This window comes from Rattus rattus, chromosome 11 (genome assembly GCF_011064425.1).
Source record: "Rattus rattus isolate New Zealand chromosome 11, Rrattus_CSIRO_v1, whole genome shotgun sequence".
In the NCBI taxonomy this organism is placed as follows: Eukaryota; Metazoa; Chordata; class Mammalia; order Rodentia; family Muridae; genus Rattus; species Rattus rattus.
The window spans coordinates 4,983,493-4,996,736 of record NC_046164.1 but is presented as its reverse complement, the minus strand read 5'-3'; the positions used below and the strand labels follow the sequence as shown (position 1 = coordinate 4,996,736).

Here is a 13,244-nt window from a genome sequence, read left to right as displayed (position 1 = left end):
TCTGGTGTGTCTGAGGACAGCTACAGTGTACTTATATATAATATATATATATATACATACACACACACACACACACACACACACACACACACACACACACATATATGAATCTATGTGGGGCAAGAGATGCCAGCTTATAGTTAAGCCACTTGTTGCTTTTGTATAGCACCTGGGTTTGGTTCCCAGCACCCAGATGGTGGCTCACAACTGTCTGTAACTCCAGATCCCATGTTCGAGGGATCCAATGTCCTCTCTCACCTGCATGAACAGCAGGCAAATGCACGGTGGGCATACAAGCGTGCAGGCAAAACATTCATTCACATAAATAAAAATACTCCCCCCAAGAAAAAGGAACCTGTGTGTGCCAGTCAGTTGGGCCTGAAGAATTAGCTATGATTAACCAGAAGTCAGGACCATCGTGGCTCACTGGGGTAATGGGATGCTAGCTGGCTAGGGCTGAAAAGTCAGCTGCAATTGGTAAGAGATCTGCTTCACAAGGAGAAGTCTCTGGGCTTCACTGGGACAACAGTAAAGTATCTCCCCAGGGCTAGTACACAGAGCCTGTGGTCTGAGGGGGCCCAGCCCGTATCTCAAGCTGACACCAGAACTCAGCAAGGTGTAAGAGAGCCTTCATGGTACTGGCTTTGAAGGATCAAGAGGTAAAAGATGGAAGTGTGGTGGAGGGCATCATAGAGAGCAGCTGAGACCTGGCACTGCATGGCAGGGTGGGATTCCTGAAGAGAGGTCAAGAGAAAAGGTGTAGCCTCAGTTACAGGGGAGCTCGGCCCACTGTGCTTGGCACTATCCCGAGCAGGCATCCTGGGCTGTACTTACAAAGTCAGGTAAGCCGGAGCCTGTGAGTGAACCCTAAGGCATAATCCTTCATGATTTCTGCTTCAACTTCCTACCCTGACTTCCTTCAACAACACACTGTGAGTTGGAAGTGAAAGCCAAATAAACCCTTTTATCCCTCAAGTTGTTTTTGATCATGGTGTTTATTACAGTAGCAGAATAAAACATACATAAGCCCTAAATTATTAAAAAGTTGATAGGAATGGACCTAATCAAATTTTAGTAGTCCTGAACTAGAAGCAACTCCATGCTCACCCACTAAGGGAAAGGATTGAACGTATTGCATATTGGGGCTGCAGAGATGGCTCAATGGTTAAGAACACTAGCTCATGGATTCAATTCCAAGCATGCACATGTTAGCTCATAAGTGTCTGAACTCTAGTTCCAGGGCATCCTCTGCCCTTTTCTGGCTTCTGCAAACACCAGGCACATGTGATATATAGACACACATGCAGGCAAAACACCTATACACATAAAAAACAGCAGAGTAAACTAGTCAAAGAAAGGAGGGAAAAGGTTCTAACTTGATGGATTCACTGTATAATGTCTTTTGTTAATTTAAAAATACTTATTTACCTTTTAAATTACATGTCTGAGTGTTTTGCCTGCATGTGTGCGTATGTGTACCTTGAAACTAGAGTAATGGATGGTTGTAAACAGTCATGTGAGTACTAGGAACCAAATCTGGGTCTTCCACAAAATTAGCAAATGCTCCTAACCCCTGCTCTAGACCCTAATTTTTTTTAATGTTGAAATATTTTTATGTAGTTAATTACAAATAACTAATTCATAGTTTTAGCCTTGGTAGGTTTTCCAAAATACAGTTCAGAGAGGCAAGGTAATAGCATCTGGGGAAGCGAGAGCCTGGAGACTGGTGTGTCTGACAAAAGCTGAGCAGCTTCTCACCACTTACGATCCCGGCGGGGTCTGTAGGGCCTACAGTTACCTACTTTAGACTTTTTATCACACAAGACTGGTCTTAGAACTTCTGTGCACACTCAGGGATGCAGGCCGAATAAAAGGGAAGGGTTAATGGAATACTTGCACTGAAAATAAGAGAATAACCTATCAAGAAACAGTTTAGGGCTGGAGAGATGGCTCAGCGGTTAAGAGCATTGACTGCTCGTCCAGAGGTCCTGAGTTCAATTCCCATCAGCCACATGGTGGCTCACAACCATCTGTAACGAGATCTGATGCCCTCTTCTGGTGTGTCTGAAGACAGCAACAGTGTACTCATAAATAAAGTAAATAAATCTTTTAAAAAAGAAACAGTTTATATCCTTGATTTATTCTGTTACCTATAGCATATAAAATACTGTAGCTTATTATTAATTGGCTCTACATTTTGAATTGCGCTAATGTGATATAATCTGATCTAAGACTTCTGTCCTAGCTAGGGTTTCATAGAGATAAATCACTATGACCAATGTCATGAGGAGGAAGGGATTTATTTCAGCTTAAAACTGTAGTCCAGCATAAACATAGCCAAAGCAGGAACTCAAGGCAAGAACCTGGAAGCTGGAGCTGAAGCAGAGTCTGTGAAGGAACATTGTTTCCTGGCCCGCTCAACCTACCTTCTTATACACCCAGGTTCGCCTACCCAGGGACCGTAAGCCTACAACGGCTGGGCCCTCCCATACCAATCACTCACATTCTTGCCCTCAGGCCAATTTATGGAGCCATTTTCTCAATCAAGTTCATTCTTCCTAGCTGTGTCTAGGATTGCATCAACTTGACAAAACCAACCAAGGCAATCATCAATCTTAAAAAGTCGTCGCCTAGGGCAGTACTTCCAAACTTTAATGGCTTATTTATTTTTATTTTATGTGCATAGGTATCTCCTCTGCATGTATCTGTGAGCGACACACGCATGCAGTGCCTGCAGAGCCCAAAAGAAGATCTGAGATCCCCTGGGACCAGAGTTACAGAACGCTGTAAGCCACCTTTGGGGCTGAGAGCGAGCCTGAGGAGCCCTGGAAGAGCAGCCAGTGTTCTTAACCACTGAGCCATCTCTCCAGCCCAGCCCTTCTGCACTTTAATGCAGTGCCTTCCAACTCGCTAAGGAACAGCACACAAAGCTTTTGGTGGTGTAGTCAGGAAAGATTGTTAAAACTATTAAATCAATCATATTTAAAGTTATAAATCAAAACTACACCCAGAGGAAATATTTATCTAGCTGGGCATGGTGGTGCCTGAGGGGCAGAGGCAGAGGCAGGCATATCTGGGAGTTCTAGGCCAGCCAGGTCGACATAGTTAAGTTCCAGGACAGCCAGGGCTATGTAGAAAGACGCTGCCTCAGCAAAGCAGAGCAGAGCAGAGCAAAGCAGAGCAGAGCAGAACAAGTTATACTTGTAGGCGAGAGCATGAGACAGGCTATCTTGTTGATCTGGTCCACTTACACCATGCTGAGTGCACCTCTTTAATCTTAGTTTATATATTATGTGCAACTTTCTCTAACCTGTAAAACTGAATGATCCCTAATGTAAGTGGGGAAAAGTGATCTACTGTTATAGCGAAGATAACCCTAAAACAGAAGAGTAAAAGCAAAGCCTAATCCTAAGGACTTTGTGGGGTACGTGTTTGTGTGCAAATTTATATATGAATACATACACTTATCCCATATATAATAAATACACGTATATACCCCACTACTTTCCAGATCTATTTATAGAACTAGCTTCTAACTAAATACATATAAATACATTTGTTCTTAAAATATATTTATAGATATATGTTTTCAGAGGTATAAACTGTTTAAACACACTATAGGACCTTTTGATGAATTCTGTATCAAGTTCACAATCTAGAGAACAAAACTGCTATATAAAAAGGGCAGTCTACAGCAGATCATGGAGGCACATGATTGCAGTCTCAGCAATCAAAAGGCAGAGACAGGAGAATGACTGCAAGTTCTAGGCCAGGCTGATCTACAAGTTCCAGGCCAGCATTACAGGACCCTATCTCAACCCACCCCACCCGCCCCAAAAAAAGAGAAGAGGAGCTAAGAAAAGTACACAGTGAGTTACCAAGTAATCTTTACAACTGTGGCTCACCAGCTAAGCAGTCATGCCTATTTTAATGATTATCTGAATTCTCTATCAACCAGTTATGTAAAGATATAATTCATAAGTTCTAGTTAGAAAGTAAAATTGGCCATGATTTACTCAATTGGAAAAATCTATGGGGCATGTAAAGCAAGGAAGTGCAGCGAGAGAGGACACTGCTCTTCCGCTAACTGGGTCACAGCATGAGTGACACTGCCCAGCCTTTGGTGTTTAATCTGAGGAAAGAGACGCAACACCTACCTCAACGGTGCATGAGGTTAGGTAAGATAATGGGCATGAGAGCACTCTGCGCGCTTTAAGGCTCTACACAAACATGAGAGAACAATAACAGAAACGACAGTTCCTGCTCTGTAACATCCCAAAGAAACAGCCCGACAAACGTCAGGGCTGTGCGAGGCTGTTCTGATCCCAAGCAAGGGGCTCAAATGCCAAGAAAAGTAGTAAGTTAGTTCTCTGTTAGTTTCAGCAACTGTTATTTTAAATCTACTTTAGATAATAATAGTTCATTCATTCTAAAAAGCATTTAAAAAATTAGTTAAACAAAAGAAAAGAAAATTGATTATTTTAATTATGAAGAAAAGAAATACTGTTAAAAGTTACTAGAAGCCAAACAGATCACCAGAGGATAAATATCAGTGAATTCCAGAAATCAGTGTAAAGGTCAGTAACTGAGGCACAGCTGTGCACACGGCACTTTAAAGGGACAACATCAATATACATGTATTCTCTGAACTGAGTAATTTCTAGCTCACTTATAAGTAGATATATATGCATATATATGTGTATATATGCAAATATTACTTATAAATAATGTTTTCCAGGAATTATATACAAAACAAATTTGAATAAATGGAACTACGAGAAGAAATTAGATTTTATTAAAAGAAATACTAAAATAGCTTCATGGTTGGATAACAGATTATTAAATATTGCTTTTTAATTCTGATTCTGACACAACGAAACCAATGTCAGCCTTTTTAGCAGTCAGAAGAAACAGCATTTGACAGTGTCCTTTTATATTACCAGGTTTTATGTCTAAAGCATCATGCATATGAAAATGCAAACTTTTACCTTCAACATCATCTGAAAAGGTAGACAAAAATAAATAAATAGAAAGTAGGTGACAGAGCAATGGGTATCTCTGTGAGCACAGGAGCCGGCCAAGCAAGCAGCGTAGCTCAAAAAACGAGATTCCGTCACTGCGTCAGACAGGTGAGGCTCGCCCAGCACACACGGCTGTACATTAGATACATATGCTATGTATTCAAGATTATCAAACACATTTATCACCAAAGGGTTATAAAACATTCCTAAGGTAAAGAACTCTAGATCACTGCCTCGTGATGAAGCATTTAAGGAGAAGATACTGATAATACAACTCAAGAACACATTTTCTTATTATCTAGTTTTTAAAAAATTTATTCACTTAACTCAAGTTTCGGAAGCAAAAGGCCCTAGAAAAACTATTCTGCTACCATTTATTCTGATTCAAAAGCTGTTTTCCTATGTTATCAATAAACGTTTTGAATGATGAATTAAAAATACAGAGCAGGGGCTGGGGGTTTAGCTCAGCGGTAGAGCGCTTACCTAGGAAGCGCATAAGGCCCAGGTTTGGTCCCCAGCTCAAAAAAAAAAAGAAAAAAAAAAAAAAAAAAAATACAGAGCAGAGAGGCAGGCTGCCTATAATCCTAGTGCCCAGGAAGGCAAAGGATAAAGACTGGGGTGCAAGGCCAGCCTGGGCTATGTGGTGAGTAATGCTTGAAGTACTCGGAGGAACCCTGTCTCAAATGTACAAGTAAATAAGACATGTGGTTTGGCGTGGTTTGGCACGCCTTTATTCCCAGCACTTGGGAGGCAGAAGCAGGTAGACCTGAGTTTGAAGTCAACCTGGTCTACAGAGCAAATTCCAGAACAGCTAGGGCAACATAGAGAGACCCTAGCTCAAACACAACAAAAAGGTGTGTTGTTTTAATTTTCTTATCTGAAAACCAGCCACAGGAAGTAAATATCTTTCTCTTCAAGAATACTTAGTCTTACGTATATATTTAAGTGGCTACATGTTCAACTTCTTTTCCCATAGATAATAAATTATGTTTACTAAATATATTTACCCCTTAGAAATTAATAAACTGAGATATCACAGAGACATAAAACCTTAAGAAAAAGTATATTTGATTCTATAGACCACGACTATTCAACACTTCATTTCAAACACTCACACTCCCTACCAGTACTCTGTGGGGTTAGCATGCACATGCTTTCTGCCTAACCGTTATACAGTATGTGCAAGGTCAATACTCACTATTTCTGTTCTGTTGTATTTTGATATAAATTAGAATTATAAACCACAAGAATAATAAGCTGCTCTTTTCTGGGAAGTAATGAAGCCCCACTATTGTCTCACTGTGGGTGGCAGCTGGAGTATCCTCAAGAGTATCGTGCAATGTTACTCACTGCGCATCTTTTTACGGGATGGACAACTAAGGCACAGACAGTCAATCAAGCCTTTGGTCAAGTGACAAGCACAGGGCAAGCTGCCTCACCTAAGTACCCAAGCATGCTGACTAGAAAGGGAAAGGAGGACATAGCAAAGAGAGCAGACATCAAAGACATCTATACTATTTCATAGTGAGAACAGAAAATAAAAAACTCCCTACAACCTACAAATTGTTACTCTTTATATATTAACAAGGTCTTACCCCCCAGCCCCCAAGGCTTAAGTATTAGGAGAAACACCACTAACTACTGCGCTGGCATAAGGGTAATAACACATACAAAGACCAGCCAACCAGAGAGGACTATTTAACTCCACACTGGCTAATACCTACACTGCCTACTTACAGCCCAAAGAAGGAGAGACTTAAGAAGGAAGGGTCTTCCGGGTGTGACAGGGCACTCCTTTAACCACAGCACCCAGCAGACAGAGACTAGCTGATCTCTACAAAGCCAGCCTCATCTACAAAGTGACTTCTAGGACAGCTAGAGCTATCTAACAAAAAACAAAAAAAACAAAACAAAAAAAACAAAAAGAAAGAAAGAAAAAAGGGAGAGAGACAAACAGAGACTGACAGAGGAACTGGGGTTGGTGAGTGAGAGTGAAGGAGAATCTACTAAAACACACTTCATTTGAAAATATCAGAATATCTAATACCTTGTAAGTTCACTAAAAACTAAAAATGTAAGGCGAGGCACGTTGGTGTGTGTCTATAGAGGGAGGAGACTGAGCTTAGACTAGTCCACGCTGCGCAGTGAGCCCCTGACTTAAGGACAGAAACCTCACTCCTATTCGTCATAATGGTCCGGACCACACACTGAGCAACTGTCCTAGAGACACCATTCAGTACGAAGGTGAGATCTTTACTGTGTTGATTCAGAGAGCAACTTAGGAAAACACCACACAATGAACAAGTTTATGAAATAAACTCAACTTCAAAGCAAAATTGGTATAACCTAGTTAATTTATATAGAGAGATACAGTAAAATAACTGGAAACTTACCTACTTCTTCCTCTTCATCATTGGATATTATATTATAGAGTGTGTCCAAAGCATACGCTATTATTTCAGAATCCGAACTGGAAAAAAAATTATTACACTTATACACTACTGGCTGGACTTTAATGTTATGCACATTTTTAGGTGGATTTTTTTTTAAGACCAATAAAGTATTCATTTTTTTCCCTAGAAACTTAATCTAAGAAAGTATTAGTAAAGCCAGGAAGCTCACACCTGTAATCTCTGTGCTTGGTAGCCAGAAGGAGGGTGGCTGGCTACAAGTTCCAGACTAGCCTGGACTACACAGTGAGTTCCAGACCAGGCCTGGCTACAGGGTGAGATCTTTATCCTCCTCCTACTCTTCTTCTTCTCCTCTTCCTCTTTTTTCTTTTTAAAGATTTATTTATTATATATAAGTACACTGTAGTTGTCTTCAGACACACCAGAAGAGAGTATCAGATCCCATTACAGATGGTTGTGAGCCACCATGTGGTTGCTGGGATTTGAACTCAGAACCTCTGGAAGAGCAGTCAGTGCTCTTAACCACTGAGCCATCTCTCCAGCCCCCTCTCCCACTTCCTCATCCTAATCATCATCATTCTAATAATAATGATAATAAATTAATTTAAAATATGAGACTATGTAAAGATTTATTTAGAATTATAAAAATTGAGATTCCACTTGACTGTCTAATTAAAATATAGCATACATAAGACAGCAATGAAAATGTATCTTAAGAGAAAATACAATAGCATCATAATTAATAAAGTATCAAGCAGAAAAAACCAAGGGGCTGAAGAGATGACTTAGCAGTTAAAGTCACTGGCTGTTTTTCAATTCCCGGTACCCATATGGTAGTTCTCCATTGTCTGTAATTCCAGTCCCAGGGGATCTGATGCTCTTCTGACCTCCATGGGTACCAGGCGTGCCCATGGTGCACAGATACATGCAGGCAAAACACCCATATTCATAAACAATAAAATAAAAAGTTTAAAAATAAGGCAGATTGGGGTTGGGGATTTAGCTCAGTGGTAGAGCGCTTGCCTAGCAAGCACAAGGCCCTGGGTTTGGTCCCCAGCTCCGAAAAAAAGAAAAAAAAAACAAAAAAAATACTTAAAAAAAAAATAAGGCAGATTAATTCGATGTAGTAAAACATATGTATGTAAATATATGTTTATGTGTGCATGCATGTTAAAACATGATATATTTATAAAAATAAGCCAAACTTTAAAGCTAGCAAACAGGAGTCAGTAATTTTATGTTCGTGTACATTCATATGTATATAAAATGTACAAATCTGTAGATAGTCTACCTTTTCTATACTTCATTTTCTCAAGAAATTCTGTGGTAAATAGTAAATACATACAATTTATATAATCAAGAACACAAGATCTTGTACTTGCTGACAGATTTTGAAATCTGTTAGATGTTTCCCTCTCATGGAGGATGACAGAGCATCCAGAGAAACAAGAATGTCCAATGGTCTCAGAGTCAGCACAGTAAGGACAACGGAACAGATGACAGTCCCAAGGGCTGTCAGAGCGTGGGGAGGCTGAGCCAAGTGGGCTTTTACACAACTTATTCACAGCTTTGCTTCTGGAAATTTTGAAACAGGTCTTTAAGGGATGATTGAGAAACCCAAACTATCAGAGACCTTCTTTAACACGATCAAGACCCCCGCAAGAAATCATCCAGACAGCATGTGTGAGGCCCTGCGGTTAATCCTCAGGGTTCCAACAAGACACAAAGGTCCCGTAACTAACACCAGTGAAGGGGAAATGCTCTCCCTCTCAGGTAAGAAAGGCAAGAGCAGTACCCCTTGTACCTTCATCCAACACTGAGCTAGAAGCTAGTTACAAAAATATATAGGCAAACTGGTGCTGAGGAGACGGCTCAGTGGGAAGGAACACTTCCTACGTAAGCACAGGACTGGAATCTGAATCGCTAGCACTCATGTCAAACAGCTGCATGGAATCATTTCAGTCCATACAGTAGGAAACAGAGGGGTCAAGGACGCCATGAGAACATGGTCCACAGAGTCAAATCAACTAAGCAGGGCTCATAGAGACTGAAGAAACAAACAAGGACCCTGTATAGGTCTGAGGTAGGTCCTGAGCATAGTCCTTAAAGGTGTGTAGCTTGGTGTTCTTGTGGGACTCCTGACAGTGGGGAGTTGGGGGATCTCAGTCATTTTTGCCTGCAGTTGGGACCCCTTTCTTCCTACTGGGTCACTGTGTCCATCCTTGACAAGAGGGTTTGTGCCTAGTCTTACTGTATCTTGTTACACCACATTCAGCTGATGTCCTAAGAGGTAAAAGTGTATTTTGGACACTGAATTCATTAAGAAACTCCTAGAGTTGGTGAGCAAATTAAGCACAGACTACAAATTCAGCTTACAAAATCAAATGATTAGGAAGTAAGAAAACAAATGTTTGGAACAGAATTTCCTTAAAAGGTCTAAGATTTGTACTTGAAAAGTTCAAAAAGGCCAGGTGGTAGTGGCACAGTAGGGAGGCAGGCAGGCAGATCTCCCAGGTTAAGGTCAACCTGGTCTACACAGTGAGTTCTAGGGCTACAGAGAGAAACCATGTCTCAAAAATCAAAATGAAACAAAACAAAAAACCAACAAACTAAAAACAAACAAACAAACAAAAAAAACAAAGGAAGGAAGAAGAGAAGAGGAGAGGAGAGGAGAGGAGAGGAGAGGAGAGGAGAGAAGAGAAGAGAAGAGAAGAGAAGAGAAGAGAAGAGAAGAGAAGAGAAGAGGAGCTGGAGAGATGGCTCAGTGGTTAAGAGCACTGACTGTTCTTCCAGAGGTCCTGAGTTCAATTCTCAGCCCAACACATGGTGGCTCACAACCATCTGTAATGGGATCTGATGCCCCCGACAGCGATGATGTGCTCAAATACATAAAATAAATAAAATCTTTAAAAGGAAAAAAGAAAAGAAAAGAGAGGGAGAAAGGAAGGAAAATACAAAATAATGCCAGGCATGTATAATTATCATACTAGCTGTTGGTATTCTGTCTAAGCTCCACCCCCACAGTTGCCTGGCAACAGCCAAGTATGCCTGACTATAAAGGGGGCTGCTTGCACACCACAACTCCCCATTCTCCTCTTGCGCTCTCTTGCTCTTTGCTCTTCTCTTCCCCTTTGTCCTGGTCCCTTCTCTCCCCATTCCCCTCCCTTTTCCCTCCATGTGCTCATGGCCAGCCTCTATTCTTCTATTCTTCTCTTCTTCTCATTAAACCTCTCCATGTGGAACCATGTTGCTTTGGTGTGTTCTGTCTGTTGAGATTTAAACCCCAACACTAGCCTGTCATTCTTCAGGCCTTCCAGAGTACATTTCACGTTATAATTTAGGGCATCCTCTCTCACTTCCCTATCCTGGTTTTAAGGTCCCAGGTAGTGACACTGGGTCTACCTAAACAATCTGTATGATTTCCTCTTGTCCCTTAGCATAATTATATCGGCAAAGTTCCTTCTGCTGTATAAGGTGACTTTCCCAAGTGTGGCTGATAAGGAATGCAGGTATCTGGTGGGGTATTACTCTACCTACTGTAAATTACACACAGTAGCTGGCTTTGAGAAAGTAGTCAATGTAGGCTCCACTACTGGGAAGAAGAAAGGACAACCATTCGCTGAGGAGTTGCTGGACTATACTCAAAGTGGCTATGAAGTAAGTGGAGAGTGGTGCCTACATCTTTAAAAAGCGTATAGTCTTTGCCATAAGAAATCTGAATGTGGGGGTCTGGAGAGATGGCTCAGCAGTTAAGAGCACTGGTTGCTCTTCCAGAGGTCCTGAGTTCAATTCCCAGCAACCACATGGTGGCTCATAACCATCTGTAATGGGATCTGATGCCCTCTTCTGGTGCTGTCTGAAGATAGCCACAGTGTACTCATATACATCAAAAAAGTAATTCTTTAAAAAAAAAAAGAAATCTGAATTTGGCATGCAGTATATGCCTATAAGTCTAGCACTTAGGAGGTAGAGGCAGGTAGATCTCTGAGTTTGCGGCCAGCCTGGTCTATAGACAGGACAGTCTATAGTTCCAGGACAGCCATGGCTACACAGAGAAATAACAAACAAACAAACACATACATAAGAAGTATAATGGAGGGCTGGAGAGATGGCTCAGGGGTTAAGAGCACTGGTTGCTCTTCCAGAGGTTCTGAGTTCAATTCCCAGTAACCACATGGTGGCTCACAACCATCTGTAATGGGATCTGATGCCCTCTTCTGATGTGTCTGAAGACAGCTATAATGTACTCATATAGATAAAATAAATAAATCTTAAAAAAAAAAAAAGAAGTCTGATGGATTTTATACTACAATGAACTGGTGAAAACACACATACTAGCCAAATTACAGAGAGATCAAAAGAAAAAAATACAGTTTAAAGGTAGCTTTCAGATTAAAGCTCTCTGATACAGCTCTCAGAGGGGGGACCTAATGAGCCACCCTTTAAATCGACACAACTTGCTTATTCATTTCTGATGACTGCAATTAAGAGTGTACCTGTGGGGTTGGGGATTTAGCTTAGTGGTAGAGCGCTTGCCTAGGAAGCGCAAGGCCCTGGGTTCGGTCCCCAGCTCCGAAGAAAAAAAAAGAGTGTACTTGCTTGGTCCTTGCTCCTTCAAATCACAGGTTCCAAGTGATCCTAGAACTGCCATATATCATGAGGGTGCTCAAAGGCTTAAAGACAGCAAGAGGCTGAGGCCTCTTACTAGCACATATGACTGAGTCATCTTGCAGTCAGACCCTCCAGCACTAGTCAAGCTTTTAGCTGACTCAAGCCTCTGGGCCTCCTGACCCAAGCCACTGGGTCAAGAGCAGGAGGACTAGAGATCAGTTGAGCTCCTGCTCTCTGCCTGTTTCTTTCTTGCAGCAAGAGGCCATGTTGAGCTGTTCTCTGGGTACCAGGCCCTTATGCTTGTACAGAAATACTTGTCTCCCCACCCCAATTCTGAATTTGAGGTCTATATGGGATCTCAGTGGAGAAGAAATGTGTGACAAGCAGCTAAAGGCTGACATATTTTATCAGAGGCAATATAACAATTATCTATGCACAGGTGATTAAAGCAGAAAATACAGGTAAAATCTAAAAAGAAAGACTGAGTTAAAAACAGGCTGAGTTCCCTCTCTCTAAAGCCACACCAGATTTAACATCAGACTCTTTGTGCATTTGGTATCCTAAGAGGAAAAGTCTATTTACCTACGTACTGTAACTTATTTTGTAAATAAGTATCAATACATACATATATCCAGTACAAATCAAAATCTTAATTTCAATTAAGTTACATCATCACATTTTTTTCCTAAGACAGGGTCACATGTAGCCCAGACTGGCCTAGAACTTGCTAGAAAGGCAAAGATGATCTTAGCCAGGGGGTAGAGGAAGGCACATCTCTGTGAGTTTGAGGCCAGCCTTGCCTACAGAGCAAGTTCTAGGACAGCCAAGCTACATAAAGAAACCCTGCCTCAAAAACAGACAGACGGACAAATAAACACCACAAAGGACCTTAAATGCTGACCTTAAGTCCTCTTAAGTGCTTTGAGTACATATGTGCACTACCACATCTGGATCTTTTACTCCACTTTTATGTCTAAACTAACGCTCAGCGAACTGGTTTGTATCCAGAAAGTAACAACTAAGAATAAAAAGTGTTGTGTAGACTTACTGTCACTATCTTCTGGATGATCGTGGTTACTCTAAAACAAATTAAAACTCCACAAAAAGTTGGAAAGAGAAGTCAACACATGAAACTTACCGATCTGTCTGTAAGACGTGGATAAGATGTTCCATAGCTTGGATTCCCACTTCCAAGCGGTAT

The 13,244-nt window shown here is 41.2% G+C and overlaps 1 protein-coding gene across 1 annotated transcript in view; it reads right to left on the bottom strand.

The window, feature by feature from the left end:
• Uso1 (USO1 vesicle transport factor) overlaps positions 1 to 13,244 on the bottom strand; it is a 64,967-nt gene that overhangs the window by 38,216 nt on the left and 13,507 nt on the right. Inside the window, exons 3-4 of the mRNA XM_032916492.1 lie at positions 13,182 to 13,244; positions 7,415 to 7,491 (exon numbers count right to left, since the gene is read on the bottom strand). The exon at positions 13,182 to 13,244 is cut by the window's right edge and continues 2 nt beyond it. Of these exons, the coding sequence (XP_032772383.1) occupies positions 7,415 to 7,491; positions 13,182 to 13,244 (140 nt within the window). The remainder of the gene's footprint in view (positions 1 to 7,414; positions 7,492 to 13,181) is intronic.